This window comes from Primulina eburnea, chromosome 18 (genome assembly GCF_022965805.1).
Source record: "Primulina eburnea isolate SZY01 chromosome 18, ASM2296580v1, whole genome shotgun sequence".
In the NCBI taxonomy this organism is placed as follows: Eukaryota; Viridiplantae; Streptophyta; class Magnoliopsida; order Lamiales; family Gesneriaceae; genus Primulina; species Primulina eburnea.
This window is the reverse complement of record NC_133118.1, coordinates 26,262,440-26,283,371: the sequence shown is the minus strand read 5'-3', so window position 1 is coordinate 26,283,371 and position 20,932 is coordinate 26,262,440. Positions and strand designations below refer to the sequence as shown.

At 38.1% G+C, this 20,932-nt stretch overlaps 1 protein-coding gene across 4 annotated transcripts; it reads left to right on the top strand.

Moving 5' to 3' along the window:
* Positions 1-3,803: 3,803 nt before the first annotated feature.
* LOC140818992 (AP-1 complex subunit gamma-2-like) lies at positions 3,804-20,125 on the top strand. Of its 4 annotated transcripts, none has more exons than XM_073178970.1 (18): positions 3,804-4,103; positions 5,601-5,903; positions 6,131-6,272; positions 6,913-7,086; positions 7,193-7,372; positions 7,917-8,071; positions 8,467-8,557; positions 8,939-9,102; positions 9,751-9,805; positions 16,176-16,298; positions 16,396-16,491; positions 17,069-17,196; positions 17,536-17,640; positions 17,727-17,986; positions 18,393-18,632; positions 18,730-18,911; positions 19,443-19,547; positions 19,740-20,125. In XM_073178970.1, exons 1-18 carry the CDS (start codon positions 4,072-4,074, stop codon positions 19,833-19,835), a joined length of 2,631 nt encoding a protein of 876 aa, XP_073035071.1. In that variant the 5' UTR covers positions 3,804-4,071; the 3' UTR covers positions 19,836-20,125. The 4 variants fall into 4 exon arrangements, with proteins under 4 accessions (XP_073035071.1, XP_073035069.1, XP_073035070.1 ...); XM_073178968.1 differs by having other exon boundaries at positions 18,387-18,632; XM_073178969.1 differs by having other exon boundaries at positions 17,066-17,196.
* The last annotated feature ends 807 nt before the right edge of the window (positions 20,126-20,932 follow it).

The window sequence follows — 20,932 nt, the reverse complement described above, 5'->3', positions numbered from 1 at the left end:
CTCGAGACAGCTGAATACACACGAAACAAGATACCATGTGCATAATTTGGAGATGACAGTCATTATCTTTGCCTTGAAGATATGGAAGAATTATTTATATGGTACATTGTCTACGATTTATATAAATCATAAGAGTTTGAGATTTTTGTTTATACGGCCAATTGAATATGAGACAGAGATGGTGGTTAGATTTGTTGAAGGATTATGACCATTAGATTGAATATCATCCTGGTCGAGTCGATCTTACAGCTAATGCATTGAGTCGTAAAGTGAGCTCTAGTGTAGAGGATGTGAGTCGTTTATCAGCTATGATGATGTCTTGTTGTTCCTCGGGATATGATTTTGATATCTCGACTATTCCTATACAAAATATCTACTTTATTAGCTGAACAAATAACATATGAGAATGTTCAACAATGAAAATATTTGGTTTCTCGAAAACAAGATACTCGTTTTAGAGTGGCTAATGATGGAAGTTTGAGGAAGAATGATAGATGAGTAGTTCCTAATACATGTGAGTTGCGCCAGGGCATGTTGCGACATGCACATTGCAGTTTGAATTCTATTCACCCTGGTGGCAATAAGATGTATAAAGATCTACACTCTCAATTTTGGTGGAAGGGAATGAAACACGATGTGATTGAATTTGTATATCGATATCCCAATTGTCAACAAATCAAAGCTGAGAAGAGAAGGTCAAGAGGTGAATTGAGGAGTTTAGAAGTGCCGACTTGGAAATGGGAGCACGTATCGATGGATTTTGTGATGCATTTTCCAAGAAGTACTGGAACTATTGATGATATTTGGATGATTGTTGATCGATTGACGAATGTTGCACATTTTATACCCCATAGCATGAGTAGTACTTACTTGACGATGACACCGTTGTATATACGAGAGATTGTGCGATTACATGGGATTCGAGTGTTTATTATTTTCGGTAGATATCCTCGATTTAATTCTCTTGGAAAGACGGCAAACTGCGATGGGGACAGAGTAAAGATTGAGTACGGCTTATCATCCTCAGACAGATAGTCAGACTAGTACACTATTCAGACATTGGAGGATATGTTGCATGTTTATCTTATGGATTTTAAATCTATTTGACATTCATCTATTCCATTGGTTGAGCTTTCGTATAACAATAGTTATCAGAATAATATTTAGATGGCTCCATTTGAGGTATTGTATGAGAGACGTTGTAGATCTCTGTTATACTGGGATGATGTTGATCGAGCCACAGTTACAGGTCCTTAGATGATTCATGAGATGGAACAGAAAGTGTAACGGTCATGGGCAGCATGGGCCTCGGCCCATACCCACACATCATTACACATAGGACTTATCCAACCCATGCATTGGAGTTTTTTACCTTCTCAGGATTATAACCCAAGACCTCCTGGACTTATATAGATCTTGACAGCAATCCCGGTACCACCTTCTATTGTAACGACCATGGGCCATGACACAACATGGGTCTCGGCCAATACCCACGCACCACTAGGCATAGGACTTATCCAGCCCAGGTACTGGAGTTTTTTACCTTTCCAGGATTAGAATCCAAAACCTCCTGGACTTATATAGATCCTCAATTGGTACCAGGATTGCTGCTAAGATTTATATAAGTCCAGGAGGTCTTGGGTTCTAATCCTGGGATGGTAAAAAATTCCAGTGCCTGGGCTGGATAAGTCCTATGCGTAATGGTGTGTGGGTATGGGATGATATCAGAGCTGGTCACCGACGTGGAACACCAGAAAATAAGTGCTATGAGGGCAAAGTGTTACGTGCATGGGAGCCACCTATTTAACCTGCGGGGAAAAGTGCTACATGATGGGAGCTGGGAGCCACCTGTTGAACCTGTAGGAGTCACCTCTAGATTCTCGGCGCTGGTGGATCGAGGGGTCAGGCCGCGACAAGGACGTCGCGTTCTGAAAGATGGGTGATTGTGATACCCTTGTCTCACATCTTAAAAATGAAAAATTTAAAATGAGTTTATAATTGCTTATAGCAACTTGGGTTAATCATTTTTGTAAAGCGAGGACGGATACTTGTCGAAATCTGTGACCAATGTCAAAATAAAGCACTTTGTAAATACAATTGCTTTAGAAAATTTCAAGACACGAGTTCTTTGTGATTCTGCTCTACAGAGAAAAACTTCAAGCTAATGGCTACAAATCAAGCAGCTCTGAAAAATTAAGCTGTCAGTATGAATGTGGAACTCTTGGGCCAAATCACTCAAGTGAAACATCATATGGATGACCGAATCGATCATATCCAAGCAACCATTAGTAGCCAGTTGCAAAATAATTTTGAATATATACAGCGTGGTGATGCTTAAAAGGGGGATGATCATAAGAGAACTGAAGAACTAAGAAGAAGAGCTGATGAGAACAAAAGATTTGAGGAGGAGACTAAAAGAAAAGAGAAGATGGAAGTGGTTCAAGTTCAAGTTTTCATGATATGTTATTTTTTTTAATTTTAGGTGTAATAAGATTTTTTCATGCACCTATACTAATGATATTTCATTTACTCAATGAAATTCATTTGCTTTGAATCATCTCAATTTCATATTGTTTTTCTGTAGTTGTTGTATAGTCCTATAGTTTGATTTTATCATCAGTGAAAAGAGAACAATTGTTATGTTACACTAAATTTTGTTGATTGAAAAATAACAACATCAAGTCGTTTCAGGATTCAACTGCTTATCCATTGTATTTACAGGTTTTTCCGACCGCTAGATCAAGTCAGATCGCTCAAGTGTTTTATCGACTCAAGCTGCAAGAGATCATCTTACTTCTGGCCAGATAAAGTCTTAAATGAAGTGCACGAGTATAATAGTTAAACTCAAACTGCACTGCAATCGATCAAATATGAGTAAATTGATATGGATACTTTGAACTCAAGCTGATACAGATACAACATTAATGCACAACATCCTAACCATTCCCGATTTACAGATTGTTTCCTACAATATCCTAAGTCAATCAAGTTTTCAGAAGCTATAATGGCAAAAAAATCCAGTAAAAGCAAAGATACATTAAATGATATTTATTGTAGTGTACGATGTAGAAAGTGACAAGGCTATTCTATCAGGAGATAGTCCAGATGATCGTTAAAAAACAAATCCAACCGTTGAAACTTTTCAATTATAAATATACAGACTCAAGACGGAAGAAAAAATATCTTAATGAATATATACAATTTTTCATCTTTCAATTCTGGAATATTTCAATATCTTCGAGCACACTTAAGAGATCATACTTCAAGTTGCTCAATTTAGCACACACATATCAAAATCTATCAGATCTTCAACCACCATCTTGTGCTACCCTACCAACTCAAGTCGTTTAAGCTCATCGTTGAATTATATTGCTGGTTTATGATAAATTGATGGTTCTTAAACATCCATAATTCGTTTGAGTGTAAATTAAGAGTTTCAACTGTAATGATAAGTTTTAGTTGAAGTATTACAAAGTGTTGTAAAACCAAAGTCTTTTAGTAAAATTATTCATAATTGAAGGAAGAAGTGACATATGAGTATTCATTTCCGAACATCCATGAATATGTGTCTTCTTTAGATTATGCATTTTACACTGTCTATTGCATATCTAGTTGTTTCTTATTATCTACCTGTTTGCATCAAATATTTTTATCACTAGTCAAGTCGTACCGTTTTCATACTTGTTTAAATTTCAATGGTCCTAGTCTTAACAACCTAAAAACGATTTAAAGCAAATCAAAGTTTTGCAAAATATTTTTAAAAGAGTTTATTAAATCTCTAATTTGATCATAAATCAACACTCTCTTTCTGCCCAAACGAACTGTTTCCAAATGCGACATAAAGAAGTGATCTTTCTCCGATCAGACAGCGTAGAAAGTTTTAGTGCACGACTGATTCTCCAGATTCGAAGCAGCCAAATTGCCCATTTTAATCCGTCCTGATCTTTCATCTTCGTTTTTTTCGTCTCTCTGTGATCTGAGAAACTCTTCGGTGATTTTAAAGTTTAATCCGAGTGAAAATTCCAACTGGATCTAGTTGAATTATCGCGGAGCTTCAAAACGGATTCAATCATGAATCCTTTCTCCTCGGGCACTCGCTTGAGGTTGGTTCGGTTTTCGCGTTCTGTTATTTGATAATGTACTTCGGATTGATTTTTATTGTGATGGTTGGGATTTGTTTTTTCTTAGTAATAGCTTTAGCGTGATTGGGGGATTTGAGTTGGTAATGTCTGTGTATGTTCCGGTTTATTGTTGCCATTTGCCAATCGTCTTATCATTGCTAGGATGAGGATGGTTAACCTTTTATGTGGCTTGTTTGGTTTTTAATCAATAGTAGGCATTTTAAGAACTGTTTGGAATCATGAAAGTTGTCAGAAGAGGAGGATAATAGTAGGAGTGAAACAATTAATCGATCAGTAAATTGAAAAATATTTTGGCAATCGAGTTCATGCAGTATGGAATCTGAATGTTTAGGATTGCATGTTAACTGATGAATTGACTTGTGATGTCTGCATGCTGTTCCTGAAGAATTTGAGGAGGATGTGTAGACTAAGTAGTGTTTATTGATGTTGAGAAAGAAAATGATGATGGGATTAAAAATACTGGCTTGGTGTCACCTGAAATTTTTTGGAACTTTGGGAAAGTGACATCATTTTTTTTTTTTTTGATAGGAAACAATTTATATTAATTATGAAAAAAAGTTAAAAAGTTACGTAGTACAATAAGTGGATAAGAAATCCGCTCTAATGAAAGTAAAATATATCAGACAACACCACTATCATGACATTACAAATTTCCAGTCCCTAGCCAAGTCTCCGAAAGTGACATCATTCTTAGTATATAACATGTGTAAAATGATGGGTGATCACTCTTTTGAAGCGTCCTTTAAGGAGATCGACGCTCAAGTAGATGCATTATGTGTTACTGGATTGTTTTTGGAACATTGCCAGAGAAAGATCAATACCACATGTTGGAAAATTTTAGGGTATATCATATGTGATGAGAAAATGCAAACTACAAAGACGCTGGCTGTAATAGAAACTGAAGTAACCTAGAAAATGTATTAGTGAAGCAAACACTCATGACTCTACATTTATTCATGTTTAGAGACTCAAAAGGAACAAGAGATCTACCATTTATGATGACAGCAGAGGCTTTGTGGGGTGACTAGGATTTTAGTCTAGATCAAGGAAATTGGCTAGTTAGTTGGAATTATTTTTCCCCGAAAATGGACGAATGGACGACATTCTTCTACTGGTGCTGTTTCTTATTGTGACATATCCAAGTTTTTAGGCAGGAGTGCCAGATATTTAAGGAGGATGCCAGATATTTAAAAGTAAACTTAGTCAGTAATCCAACCAACCTTTTTATTTAATTTTATGGTCACTTTGATTGCCGAAGCAAATGATTTCTTCTTATACTTTCTTTTCTTGGAATATCCTCCCTCCATCTTATCTCCACATCCTCCTTGGTATATGCCATCATTCTTGCTTGCTTGTTTTCTTATGATGATATTTTTTTCGCTCTCTTTCTTATGGCTGATTATTTTTGTTTTGGTACTTGTTAAGATGCAAATTTTTACCCTTGATGTTTTGCTGAAGGGACATGATTCGGGCAATTCGGGCTTCCAAAACTGCAGCAGAAGAACGTGCTGTTGTGAGAAAAGAATGTGCTGCTATTCGAGCCGCAATTAGTGAAAATGACCAAGATTATAGGCATCGCAATTTGGCAAAGCTCATGTTCATACACATGCTTGGTTACCCAACACATTTTGGTCAAATGGAATGCTTGAAGCTAATTGCACATTCAGGGTTCCCTGAGAAGAGAATAGGATATCTTGGCCTAATGCTTCTTCTTGATGAAAGACAGGAAGTTCTTATGCTTGTTACCAACTCAATAAAACAGTATCCATATAAAACTTAATTTCCTTTGCATTTTGTTTTTTTTGAAGTTAGTAACTTCTCCTTGGACTTGCACTACCTAAATGGTAAGAATAATGAATTAACATGGGAAAGGGCATGTCTGTCTCTTCTGTGTTTTATATTTTAGCCAAGTCATTAATGATGGTTCATTTATTTGCTATGTATAATTTAAAGTTTCTGTATCTTCAAATGCCTTAACTTGTGCACAGAGATCTAAATCATACCAACCAGTACATTGTTGGACTTGCTCTTTGTGCCTTGGGGAATATCTGCTCAGCAGAAATGGCTCGTGATCTTGCTCCAGAAGTTGAAAGATTGCTCCAGTTTAGAGATCCTAATATCAGGAAGAAAGTAGGTTTTTATTAACGAAACAATTACTAAACACTGAGTTAAACTTTTTGAAAGTTAAGAAGTCCTTGCTTCAATTTAAAGATTCAGTTAGAAATTATCTAAATGATTATGGAATTATGTTTTATTGTAGTGACATAAAACTGTGAGCTCTATAATTATATGATTAATAATAATAATTTTTGAACAAATTTGTGATCTTTAATGTCTTTTGGCAGAAGAGTGTTGTTTCTGTAGCTAAACTCCAAATTTTACATCAGTGTCGTATGCTCATTGCTGTCTATGACTTGGTCTCGGCAGTGGTTACAGAATACTGCTATTGTCTGAGTATAAGACTAGTGAATTGTTTGCTTCATGGGCACACAAATTTATCAAAGAATTTCTTAGCTCTAAATTAGTTACTGATTTCTGCTAATCCGAAGTTAATATTAGGACTTCCTAAAACTAGTACACCGAATTAGATATATGAAATTCTTATTAATGCATTACATATCAAGATCTGTTTTGTACATTCATTCAAAAAGAAATGACAACGATACCACTTTACGGCAATTTATCATTCAATTTGTTTATGTTCTCTCAAATCTTTGATGCAAAACCTTAATCGTAACTTATTAGAAACCCTACTTTCTGTCTGATGTAGGCAGCATTATGCTCTATAAGGATTATAAAGAAAGTTCCAGAGCTAGCAGAAAATTTTATGAATCCTGCTGCTGCCTTATTGAAAGAGAAGCACCATGGAGTGTTATTAACCGGAGTCCAGCTTTGTACGGATATGTGTAAAGTCAGTACAGAGGCTCTTGAGTATTTCAGAAAGGTAACTCTAGCCAGCTATATATTTATCCTGGAGTTTGTTTTGAGAAAAGAAAATATGAAAAACTCTCCTACTTTATGACTTACCTTTTCCTTTTGGGTGGTTTTAGAAATGCATTGATGGCTTGGTCAGAGTTCTTAAGGATCTTTCAAACAGTCCATATGCACCAGAGTACGACGTTTCAGGGATTACTGATCCTTTTCTTCATGTTAGATTGCTCAAGCTTTTATCCGTTTTGGGCCAAGGAGACGCTGATACTAGTGATGCGATGAATGATATTCTTGCTCAGGTAAGAGTGGTCTTTAGGCATTTCTTACTGTCTATGCTAGTTCACATGAGACTCGTCCTCAATCCATTAACTTACTTTACAAATACTAATTTTATCATGTTACGGAATGAAATAGTGACGTGTTTATGAATATGCAATGTGGTGCAAATATTTGTCCATGGAGGCAAATCATGTACATTTGAATGTTGTGCCAATTTTCCCTCTGATCGGCTAAAGTCTTGTAGTCAATTCTCAATTTCTAGGTCTTTGAATTTTGATTCATTGGTCATAGTTAAAGAGAAACTATTCGAAAAATCTTAGTGGCAGATGGATTTGGGAACATAAACTTTGTCAAATACTCTGTGCCTCAATTCCTTATGGAAAATGAGAAACTTAGGTAGAACTGAACGTGATTTACTTATTATTCTGGGAATTTTCATTATGATAATAGTTGGAAAAAATTATACCACGTTTATCAACACTTGAACTCATTCAATTTAATATTTTGCAAGGGATGCTGTGTTCTCAGATCAAAGTTTCAGTTTTGGTTTCCCTGTAATTGTAGGTGTCAACAAAAACTGAATCAAACAAAAATGCAGGGAATGCCATCCTCTATGAATGTGTTGCTACAATAATGAGCATTGAAGATAATAGTGGGTTAAGGGTGTTAGCTATCAATATATTGGGAAGATTTTTGTCCAGTCGCGACAACAATATCAGGTTGTCCTCATTCATTGTGTTTGACCCAACCTATTTTCCATTGAGCTGATGGATGTGAGGTTGTTTTACATTTGAGTTCCGCAAGTTATTTTTGTCAGAATGAATCATGCTGGAATTATTTAATTTGCTTTTATTAGAATGTGATCATTCAACCAAGTTCTCATGAGATTTGTGAATGAATTTTTTTTTTAATAAAAAAACACATTCATGTTGTCTATTTCACCTAAGTTAGAATAGCATCTGACGTTAGTTTGAGAGGTTGGCATCTAACTCCTGAAGTTTATTTCTTCTTGAGGATCTTTCTTTGCGTCTTGCAGTCAAAAAGTCCCTTGGCATGTGGTTTCTTGTTTCATGATAATTTTTTTTCTTACTAAGTTGAAACCCTGTTATATCAGGTATGTCGCACTGAACATGTTGATGAAAGCTATTTCCTTGGACAGTCAAGCAGTTCAGAGGCATCGAGCTACAATTTTGGAATGTGTGAAGGTATCTCGTGGCTGCCATTTCATGTAGAATTTTTAACTTTCAATTTTCTCTTAATAGTTCATTGGTACCATCTGTCGTGAGAGTGAGATAAGGTGTTTCTGAGATTTTTATACCCACCACCCATGACCTATATTTTTGTCTTTGAATCTTCTAAATGTAGTCTATAAGGTTTGACGACTTTGTTATGTATTATTGATTCCTACATGTTTGGATGAGTCAAAGCATTTTTTGGGCTTGTATTTAGTTGTGTGCTAGTGAGACTCTCCCTCCAGCAAACCACATGCGACAAATTTGTGTCAATGGGTGCTTTCTTCTTTCGTTGGGGGCATTTTGATCAAATCCCATCTCTTTCAGCAACTCATGGATACATTTTTTTCTCAGGATTCAGATGCTTCAATCCGTAAAAGAGCCCTCGAGCTTGTTTACCTTCTGGTCAACAAAAGCAATGTCAAATCTTTGACGAAAGAGTTGATTGACTATCTTGAAGTTAGTGACCCAGAATTCAAGGGAGATCTTACCTCTAAAATTTGCTCCATTGTTGAGAAGTAAGTTCAACGTGTAAAGGTTTATGGTCAAGTTTTACTCTCCTTGGTCCACAATGTTGGACTTGTAAGTGATCGATGCTTTCTTGTATCTTTCTGTAGGGTCCGTGTATGCAAGGTTATTAATCTGTCATAATTCCGGGAGTATAGATTGATATTTTTTAATATGAACTAGATACGAGATTTGTATTTCAATTCCAAGACACGAAAACATCTTCATGGAAAGATCTCACAAGATTTGGTAAAATTTAGACATGGGCGGACCAAGGGAAATCTGAGTGGATGGGGGAGGGGATCTAGGGGTGGAGAAATACTTGTAGGCCTCCATGGTCCCTACTTGGCCTGCACTCACATATTGCTGTGCAATAAATAACAGAAAATGGAATCCTTCTCTTTATTCATTTTTCCCTTTTCTTGAAATAAATTTATAGTTTAAAACCTTACTTTGTCTTTCTATTTTTCATTTATGTAAACTTATATTAGGGTCTCCGTTCAGTCGATTCTTTCAGGAATGTTTTATGGCCTCCACCAGCAGTGATTAGATGCATTGACTTGACGTCATTTGTTGAAAATTGTAGAAACCTATGATTCTTTTTCCAGTTTATTGAAGCTATTCACAGACTAATCTAATATTCTGTGGCGATGCTCCAGGTTTTCCCCAGAGAAAATATGGTATATTGATCAAATGCTCAAGGTGCTGTCAGAGGTACTCATAGTATTCAAATTTTGGCTCTAAGCTTGAGGTCTGTCTTGATAATTGACAGAAAGAAATCATAGAATGTTCTAATCCTGCCAATGGAGCAACTTTAACCTCTACAAATAGGAATTGTGTAGGTGTATAAAAAATGCAAGTCTATCTAACAGGTAGTTAATATGGAGGTGCTTTTTAAGCATAACAAAACTGCTTGAACGATTTTTTGTCGATCTGAATGGGAAGATTCATTTCCACTTGCCATGAAACATTTTTAGGGTACAGGTTCAATTCTGGTCTGTGAATATTACAAGTTCCAATGTTATGTTCACGAGTAAGGGATCTAGTTATGGGGCGATTTATGGAGAATTCACCACTCACAAGGTTGTGAGCGTGTTTATGGGATTTCGCTCATGCCTTGCTATTTTGATAAATGTTAATTGAGGCTCGTTGAAGAGAGAACCTCACGATCTCCAAACTTCTTGATAGAAGCAAAAAAATTTCAGATACCGTTTTATTTGTCAAAGTTTCCTATAAATACACAAAGTTTTAGCAATCAAGAAAACTAAAAGATAGAATCCCTATCTAAAGGATAAAAATCCCTATCTAAACCAAAGAGTAATTTCCTAACAAACTGAGATAAGCTCTTATTTTAAAGAAACTAAAAGCAAGAAAAATCTGGAATCCTATGAGCTAATCCGCAACATTTGACTTCCCACGTGTAAACCTTTGAGAAACAATATCCTTTGAAGTTGTTGGGCTGGGCTCAACTGGTTTTTGTCTGGTCGTGATATTACACCCATCCGGAGACGTGTGATCGTCCACGATCACAAATGAAGGAAACTCCTCGGCCAAGGTGGAAGCATCCAGCCAAGAAGCTTCTATGGGCGAGAGCGGGCCCAATGGATCAGCAGCTCGCGACGTCTCTGGCGGACTCTTGAATCCAGAATGGCCATTGGCTGTGGTGGGTCGTTTTGGTTGAACATTGGCATGTCCGAGCTATGGGGAATATCTCCCCTAGATGGCTTCAGAGATGAGACATGGAATTATGGGTGGATCAATGAGGAATCAGGAACATTGAGTTTGTATACGACCTGACCAATGCATGCAATAACTACAAAGGGGCCACAGTAGCATGGGGAGAGCCGGCCCAATGGATCAGCAACGCGCGACGTCCCTGGCGGACTCTTGAGTCCAGAATGGCCATTTGCTGTGGTGGGTCGTCTTGGTTGAACACTGGCAGGTCCGAGCTGTGGGGAATATCTCCCCTAGATGGCTTCAGAGATGAGACGTGGAATACTGGGTGGCTCAATGAGGAGTCAGGAACATTGAGTTTGTATGCGACCTGACCAATGTGTGTAATAACTTCAAAGTAGCCACAGTAGCATGGGGAGAGCTTCTTGTTCACACGCTTCGCCACACTAGATTGGCGGTACGGTTGTAAGCGTACTAGAATTATTATTATTTTTTTTTTGATAAGAAAAACCTCATAATTAAGAAACATAGGCTTTATCCACTAAACTACATGTGACTTGCGCGTACTAGAATTATATCTCCTACAGAATTTTGGACATCCTTGTTAGATGAATCATATTGCGTCTTCATGAGGTTCTGGGCGTGTAAGAGACGTTGCCGGAGACGTTTCATGACTTCGTCTCTTGTCTGTAATTCTTTGTCGACGACATCTAATTTTGCCACCTCTGGGCAAAATAATAAAAGACGAGGCGGTGGCGGCCGTAAACTACTTCAAATGGTGAGGAGCACAAGGATGAATGAAAGCTGGTGTTATAGTAGAATTCGGCCCACGCAAGCCATGTAGTCCATTTCTTAGGGAAGTCACCTGAGAAGCAACAAAGAGACATTTTCACAATATGGTTATAACCACCTCCGTTTGGCCATCCGATTGAGGATGGTAAACCGATGTAAAACAAAGTCGGGTTCCACTTTGGCGGAACAGTTCCATCCAAAATCCACTCGTAAATGTGGCATCTCTGTCGCAAACAACGGACTTAGGCAGCTCGTGAAGCTTGAAAATTTTCTAAAAAAAAAAAATACGAGCTATAAGTACTGCCGTATATGGGTGTGAGAGAGCAACAAAATGCGCATACTTTGAAAATATGTCGACCACGACCAAGAGAAAATTTTTTCCCATGTGATAGGGGCAGCCCCTCAATAAAATCCATGAAAATGTCCGTCCATACATGGTGAGGAACTGGGAGGGGCTGTAACAGGCTTCAAATTTTCAGTTTTATTGCGTTGGCACACCATACACTCTAGTAGCAAATGCCTTTATGTGGTTGCACATGTGTTGGCCAGTAGAAGTCCCTCGTGATTCGATGCAATGTCTTTAGATATCCCTCATGGCACAAGCTATGAATAAAGGAAATGATAATACCTGTTAATTCCGAATCTGGAGGCAAGAAAGCCTTTGATTATACCATAAGAGGTCATCCGAGAAGTACCAGGGGCCAAAAGCTTCTCCTGCCTTCTTCTTATCAATCAAGGATTGTAACTCCAGCCTAGAGAAGAGTTCAATTCTGATTTTCGCCAGCCATTCCAGCCGTGAGATTGATAAGACACAAATAGAGCTATTGTTTGATTCATCTCGTCTCGAGAGTGCGTCTACAACCACATTACATTTTCCTGATTTATATTCCACCATGAATTCAAATCTCAACAGCTTGCTGATCCATCTTTGCTGAGGCGAAGTCGTGATACATTCCAATAGAAATTTGAGACTGTAATGGTTGATGTGCACTATAGAAGGCAATGGGACGCCCGTTTTGAAGGACAATACCTGATCCAATTTCTGAAGCGTAACATTCCACCGCAATTGGTTTTGCAAAATTAGGTAAGGCTAGTACGAGTGTAGATGTTGTTGCTCTTCTTAATTCTTCGAAAGGGCATGTAGCCTCTTGTGACCATGCGAAGGAGTTCTTGCGAAGAAGGCTGGTTAGGGGTGCGGCAATAATTCCGTAGTTCTTGACAAACTTGCGGTAATAACCCGCAAGGCCCAGAAATCCGTGAAGGGCGTGGACAGAGGAGGGAGTCGGCCAATTAGCAATGGCTGCAATTTTCTTTTCATCGACCTTGACCCTTGACTGAGTCACTCGATGGCCGAGGTAGGCCACTTATGTTCGAGCCAGAGAACATTTGGATTGCTTCAGGAAAAACTATTGTGCCTTTATCGTGGAGAAGACCATACGTAATTGTTTCAAGTGCTCTTCCCAAGATTCGCTGTAAATTAGAATATCTTCGAAGAAGACGAGAACAAATCTGCGTAAGTAACCCCCGAAGATAGAGTTCACGATGGACTGAAATGTAGATGGTGCATTTGTTAGCCCGAAGGGCATAACTAAAAATTCGAAGTGGCTATGATGAGTCTTGAATGCAATCATGGGGATGCATGTTGGATCCATCAAAACTTGGTGGTTACCTGCTCGAAGATCGAGCTTGGTAAAGAATTGGGCCCCCTTAAGTTCTTCCAACTGTTGTTCAATCATTGGGATTGGGAATTTGTCCTTCACAGTTCGTGGGTTCAAAGCCCGATAGTCTACACAGAAACACCATGATTTATGTGCCTTGCTGACTAATAATACGGGTGATGAAAAGGTGATGTACTGTGTCGGATAATTCCCTGCCTTAACATTTCAGCACGCTACCTCTCAATCTCATCTTTCTGCGCATGTGGATAGCGGTAGGGTCGAACCACGATAGGATCAGTCCCTTGGGTTAATATAATTCTGTGGGTATGTTGCCGTCGCGGGGGAAGACCACTAGGTTCCCCAAAAATACCTTCAAATTCTTTCAGCAGCACCTGAAGGCCTGGTTGTTCCTCTCCGATGGATTATTTTATGGTAAGGGCTAAAGGGTCAGAATCCGCATTAAGTTCTTCTCCCTGTAGACTGATCGAGTTTCCCTCGTATGGAAAATTCATTACCATGTGAGTGAAGTCCTAACTGATGTGTCCAAGTGTGCACAACCAATTCACTTCCAAGGCCACTCTAAATTCTCCCAACGGTATAAAAAAAAAGGTCCACAGAAAATCGAGCTCCTCCCAAAACAATCTGTACACCGCGGCACACTCCCAAGCACTGAAGTTGTCCGCCATTGGCTACTGGCACCCTTAGGGTAGGTCTGGTTTCCACGGATAAACCTAGCTTGTTGGTTGCTAGTGTATCAACGAAGCAATACGTGCTTCCGGAATCAATGAGGACCCTCAAGTGGCAGCCCTGAATTTCTCCCCAAATTTGCATTGTCTTCGCCAGAAATTGCATGGATAGAGGCTCCGAAATCTTCTGATTCTTCTTCGTCCGCGGGATCATTATCGTAAGAAATGTCCTCTATTCCTTCCAACAAAAACAATCGTTTGCGTTGATGTCCCGACATGTATTTTCATCACAATTGTAGCAGAGCCCCTTGGAACGCCGCTTTTCTAACTCTGGTCTACTCAACCGTTTGATAATGGGTGTATGCTGCTGCTGCTGGGAGCTAGTGCGGAGCAAATGTGCCCGCGTTTCCTCCCTTAGGTAGTCATTTCCTGTTTCATATAATCTTGCCAGATTCATAGCAGTAATGAGATTTGTTGGGTGGTGGATTTTAACTTCTATAGCAATGCTTCTGCACAATCCACTAATGAACAATTGAACTTCCTGCCTCGATGTTACGGGACCCGAACAGGCCAGCTATTCTTCAAAGCGTTCCTGACAATAATTCATCGTGTCCGTCTGACGTAGTTTGGCAAGATCGCCAAAAGTATCCCCTCGAATGAGTGGGCCAAAGCTGAGATCGCATTGTTCTGCGAAGCGTCTCACTGAATCACCGAGATGATCCCATTTTAATCGCTAGTCCTACTTTTTCTGCTTCATGTGTGTGCTGATGTTCAAAGAAATGCTCTCAGCGATTTATCCAAGCCAAAGGGTCTGACTTTCCATCGTGATGTGGGAAATCTAACCTGGTATACTTAGGTACGAATAATGAGTTGTCTTTCCTTTCACGTGCGCGCGGGCCTGTATAGTACGTATCATGGGAACTTTGGTCATACACAATTTCTGTTTTAGATGCAGTGACTTGCATCAATAGTTCCTCCAAGCGTCTGGCCAGATCTCAATGTCGCTGGTCACTATCTCATTGTCGTTGGCCACTCGCGATCCAGTCTTCCTTGTACATGGCCATAAAGGCCTCCAGCTGCTTTGCGTGGAAAGCAAATCCTCCATAGCGCCTGTCTCTGGTGCCACGTTGGGGCGATTTACGGAGAATTCACCACTTGCAAAGTTGTGAGCGTGTTTATGGGATTTTCTCCCACGCCTCGGCTTCGCTATTTTGATAAATGTTGATTGATGCTCGTTGAAGTGAGAACCTCACGATCTCTAAACTTTTTGATAGAAACAAAAAAAAATTTCAGATGCCGTTTTATTTGTCAAAGCTCCAATAAATACACAAAGTTCTGGCAATCAAGAAAACTAAAAAATAAGAATCCCTGTCTAAAGGATAAAAATCTCTATCTAAACCCAAAGGGTAACTTCTTAACAAATTGAGAGAAGCTATTATTTAAAGAAATTAAAAGCAAGAAAAATCAGGAATCCTACGAGCTAATCCGCAACTTCGGACTTCTCTTGTGTACGCCTTTAATAAACAATATCTTTTGAAGTTGTTTGGCTGGGCTCGGCGCTTTTTGGTTTTGGGCTGGTCGTGACACCCATTCAAAATGGTGATAAAGACTAAATTTTCTAGAAGCACTCAAGATTTGAGAAAATACTAAACTGTTGCAACAAGGAACCAAATTAACTGTAAAGTTCAAAGAAATCAAGGAAGACAGATTTTGTGAAGTAAAAATATGTAATGGTATGTATAGATTCCCTTGATAGAATAGTGTCTCTATACAAGTATTCTCCTCACTCCCTAGCATTAGCTAGTATAAACTCACAACAAGAAAAGTAACTAAATGATTCCCTGTGTCACCCCCTATACGTTATATCTCCCTCTCCCCCACATGCACCCTCCCCACGTCTTCTAGACTACACATGCTTAATAATGGGCTTCTCTCTATTCTTTATGCTTACACATCCACTATAGCTGCATCATATACCTTAAGATGTCTGTGAACGTTTTCCATCTAAGATTATTGATTCAGTTGCAGGACAACATTTTTAATTGTGAAGTTGGTATTTTTATGATTATGAACTTCATACTTCCTCCTGGGAATATGAATATTTTGAATCCTTTACTCGTTACCCACATGTTTTTACATCTTTTTTAGAAGTATGCCATGTTCAAATGTTTTTCAAGGGAGGTCTTTGCCTGACCCATTTTATCTGAATTTGTCTCTTGTATAAATAATGTGTTCTCTCAGGGAGAGAGTCAATAGGTGTTATATGTCTTGCAGGCTGGAAAATTTGTGAAGGCCGAAGTGTGGCATTCTCTTATTGTTGTAATTACTAATGCTTCTAACCTGCATGGATATTCTGTAAGATCTGTGTACAAGGCTGTACAAACAGCACGTGAGCAGGTATGTCAAAAGTCTGCTGATATGAACACTGAATTTTTATTGGCTTTTGATCACGTACTTTGACTCATGTTTTACAATTCTGCCTTGTCTTTACTAGGAAACTCTCATTCGAGTTACTGTTTGGTGCATCGGAGAATATGGGGAGATGTTGGTTCATAATAGTGGAGTTCTTGATATCGAAGACCCCATCACTGTGAGTTTGTACTATTTTAAATTTCACAGTATTGCTCATAAAACTTGCATTGGACTTGGTACCATTCATATGCATCTGTGATGTCGCCAAACTGGTCAGCTCTCGTTCTAACCAATGTTGTAAAGCTTGTCCATGCAGGTTTTCTGTTTATAGATCATTAAAGCATAATTATCATCTTTGTCGCATTGTGTTATGTTGAACCTTTAATGGATCTGAAGTGCAATATCACACTGTAGCTTTTATGTAGCTTAGTTACTTTTACCATGATGCTCTACTATTGTAAATAATTTTAGCTGTTCTCTGGCCCTTTTACATACTTAACATTTTCTGGCATACCTTGTTGATATATTCAGTAGATTGACATTCTATCCTTAAATTGACACTTCTCTCAGTTGGTTATCTAACGCTATAACCATATATTGGCATTTACTCCCATGAGAGCTAAACACTTGAACATAATACTGAAAAACGTAAGAATCACGCTTGGTAAGGTCATGGCCAGCATCATCAATCTTGTTAGTTTTGCTCTGGCAGCAGAATTTCTTAATATATTTTAACAATTTTTTTTCTGAAGCAGGTAACTGAGGCTGATGCGGTGGATGTTGTTGAAACTGCAATTGGACGCCATTCTTCGGATCTCACAACTCAAGCTATGTGCTTGATTTCTTTGTTAAAATTGTCAAGTCATTTTCCTTCGTGTTCAAAGTATGTCGTTCATACTTTTTGCAAGTTCTGATAGACTACTATATGGTGCATATCTACAGTTTCCAAATTATTTTAGATTACCACTTGTGTCATTAAACGTTTGCTAAAAACCTCATTTGCAAATTCAACGTGTTATTAATTTTTTAAACCATTCCTGTAAAATTTAATAGCTGAACTCAGACCTTTATTTGATATGATTTACTGGATTCACGTTTCTGGATTCAGATCACCATCACATATGACCTATCATATTCTGAACTTATTGAACATGTTTAAAATGTAAAAATGTACGGGTACACTTTTGTAACTAACTTATGGAAAGAATTGATGTAATATCAGGAGGATAAATGATATAATTTTTCAATACAAAGGAAGCCTTGTGCTTGAACTGCAACAGAGAGCGATTGAATTTAATTCTGTGATGGGGAAGCATTCGAAAATCAGGTAAAAAAGTGGTTTAATTATTTGTAAATTTATGAATTCACATTTTGGTTCTCCGTAATTGAGGATGCTGGATGAATTTTGTTTAGGTCTTCACTAGTGGAAAGGATGCCAGTACTTGATGAAGCAACCTATAGTGGGAGGAAAGCTGGCTCTGTATCACCTTCTGTTTTAACTTCACAAGGAGCTCCCCTTAAACTTCCAAATGGAGTTGCCAAACCAACTTCAGCTCCTCTTATTGACTTGCTTGATATTAGTTCAGATGACATTCCAGCAGCTAGCCCGTCCGATGGAAATTTTCTTCAGGATCTTCTTGGTGTCGATCTGTCACCAGCCTCTTCACAGCAAGGTTGCTTTTTATTTAGTGCAAATGCATGTCAATGGCTAGCTTAGAGTGCTCTGAACACGTTGGAGATTTTTCGCAATTTATGCTCTGTAAAGTGTCTTTAAAGCTTGTACCTGCACCGTTCTCTTAATTTTTCTCGTTGGGGATTTTGAAAACCAAAAATAGTTGAGTGGTAGATCCTAGAGTACATGACCATTTTTCCTTTCTGACGCCACGCAATTCAGAGTTCTGCCTTCTTTACCAACTCTAGTAATATTTATGTAATATCATAGGTCAATTTTTTTTTTCTCTGTCAAGAAATTATGCATTATTGTGGCATAATGTAGGTCAGAGACGCAAAATCAGATAGAATTCTTCCTTATGGAAAACTTTTCTTATTAATCAAATTGCTTTTACATTCAAGTTTCAGGAACTAATCAGATCCAAAAGAGTGGCACTGATGTGTTACTGGACCTTTTGTCTATTGGAACTCCTCCAGCTCAAAGTAGCTCGCCTGCTCTTGATATTTTATCGTCTGGTCAAAATGGCAAAAGTTCAGTGGATTCGTTAGATAAGTTGGCTTCCCCTTCTGCACAAGTCTCGACCCCTTTAGGAAGTTCTTCCGTGATGAATTTGTTGGATGGTTTTGGATCCAACCCATCTGTACCTGGTACGGTCCAACAGTCTATCTCATTGTTGATTCGTCTATCTATGGAACTTCCCCATTGGCTTAGTTAATTTGTTCCTGTTTGATGTGTTTCTTTCAGTTGCAAAAGTCAACGGCCCAACCTATCCATCAATTGTTGCATTTGAAAGCAGCTCCTTGAAAGCAACTTTCAGCTTCTCAAAGGAATCTGGGAACCCACAGACAACTGTAATTGAGGCTCAATTTATCAACAAGTCGCCCAACATCTTCTCTAATTTTCTATTCCAGGCTGCCGTCCCAAAGGTAATTTAAGGAATCGATCATCTAAACTTTCTATTTCACTTCATTTTCTGGTTGTTCCGCTGTCTCCTTCGCCAGAATCTGAAAATGATGAGAATCCTATCTTGCCTCCACTTCAGATTTTATTTCCTTGCACGTTCTTTGTTTTGCATGATGTGCAGTTGTCATTGTTCATGTCTTGGTGTTTAATCTATTCACTTGCACTACACTACCAGCCGAATAGATGTCGAATAGTTAGGTGGTTATGGTTTCTTGCTTCAATAATTTTCCTTTTGGTCATTCTGCCTTGATTTCTGTTTTGTTATCTAGCCCAACAGTGACTGCTTTCTGTGGTTCTTAATGAGAATTTGGGTGGCAGATTTTGTATCTAATTTTTTAAAAAAATTAGTCTAGTTGGAATGGGGTTAATTAGCCTTAATTTTCTGGCCATCGATATGTCATATTTGTATAAAAAATTTAGTCTAGTGGAATGGGGGTTAATTAGCCTTAATTTTCCGGCCATCGATATGTCATATTTGTATATTTGGTCCCCAGTTCCTTCAACTACAGTTGGAACCAGCTAGCAGCATTACACTTCCTGCAAGTGGGAATGGATCAATCACACAGAAGTTGCGAGTGTCAAACAGCCAGCAGGGCAAGGTACATGCATGGATTTATATGTATTCTTCTTCTTTCTACCAGTCATCTAACTTAACTGTCACGTTTTCTGTCACATAAGACCATGTGTCCAAAATGTTGGATGGAAACCTTCATAATAGTTTGATTCATAGGCTGATGCAAAATGAATTGATTTCTATTTATAATGTTTGGTCACCATTTCTGGTTTTTCAGAAATCCCTCATCATGCGTATTAGGATAAGTTATAAGGTGAATGACAAAGATATTTTGGAGGAAGGGCAAATCAGCAACTTCCCCCGCGATCTTTGAGTTGGAATGACCATTGATAATATGCATGAACTCTTGGTAAATCGTCATCAAGGATAAGTGGCTTCTAATCGTTCATTTTTTTGAAGTTGAGTATTTATAAAATTATTCTGGTGGTAAGGCCCTTGGCGTTCGGTTTCTATTGAGCTAGTTTATGTACATTTGTGATTTGTATAAGAAAATTTTCTATAATCGATTGTGGCATCAAGATTGGCGTTCTTTAGGATGCGCAGGAGGAGTTGCCGATTTTCCCCTCGTTGAGTGGCTTCTGAGATAGCTAAATGATTGAATTCTTTGATATTTCTTGTTGACTGCGCCACCTTGAATTTCAGCACTTCCCAAACTTTGTCTACCGAATCAGACGAGTCATTGAAAATTTTGTTATTTCTCTCGAGCCATAACGTTCAAAACGTGAAATGAACGACCATATACCAGAAAGTATTCACTGTAGCCCCCTTCAGAAATGGATTTCCAATGGAAATATATTTTTCGCATATTTGAAATTTATAATCATTATTACTGAAATTTCCAATTTTGATATAATCGGATTTGAAATTCACTCGAATTTTGTTCATTCCAAATACATAATCCATCATGAAAGAACGACCAGTATATGTGAAAATCACTTGCACTGTTGAAACTCATATTATTGAAGATATATGCCAAAAAAAACATGGACCTAAAGAATTGGTGGTGCCAACAACCTCACTATCTTCCAATCTTGTACTCACTGCTCTTCACATGGAACTCGTTGTCCCCATCATTTGAACTAATAACATAGAAATTTTGCTAGCATATGCGTGAGTGAATGAGACAAATCAACCAAGCGTATGCACCAGGGAAGAAAGGAAAAAATAATAAAACATTTGATCCATATGGATGCACGTGTGAGTTGTTGGTTTAAAAGTCGCTATCTCAAAGATGTAACTTCAAATTTTATAACACAATTCCGTGAGATTGTTTCACAGAATAATTAAGTTAGATGGATCCGACCTATGAAAATATTTTTTTATTTATAAAAAATATTATTATTTTTCATTGAGATTTAAATCCATGAGAACGTATGATAAGAGACTTTTCATTTTATAAAAGTCGTCTAA

Excerpts from the sequence above, each read along its gene's own strand:
- LOC140818992 (XM_073178967.1), top strand. The coding sequence starts at position 4,072 with ATGAATCCTTTCTCCTCGGGCACTCGCTTGAG. Across the intron at positions 17,641-17,726 it reads GGGAAGCATTCGAAAATCAG|GTCTTCACTAGTGGAAAGGA; the intron begins GTAAAAAAGTGG and ends AATTTTGTTTAG. Across the intron at positions 18,912-19,442 it reads TCCAGGCTGCCGTCCCAAAG|TTCCTTCAACTACAGTTGGA; the intron begins GTAATTTAAGGA and ends TTTGGTCCCCAG.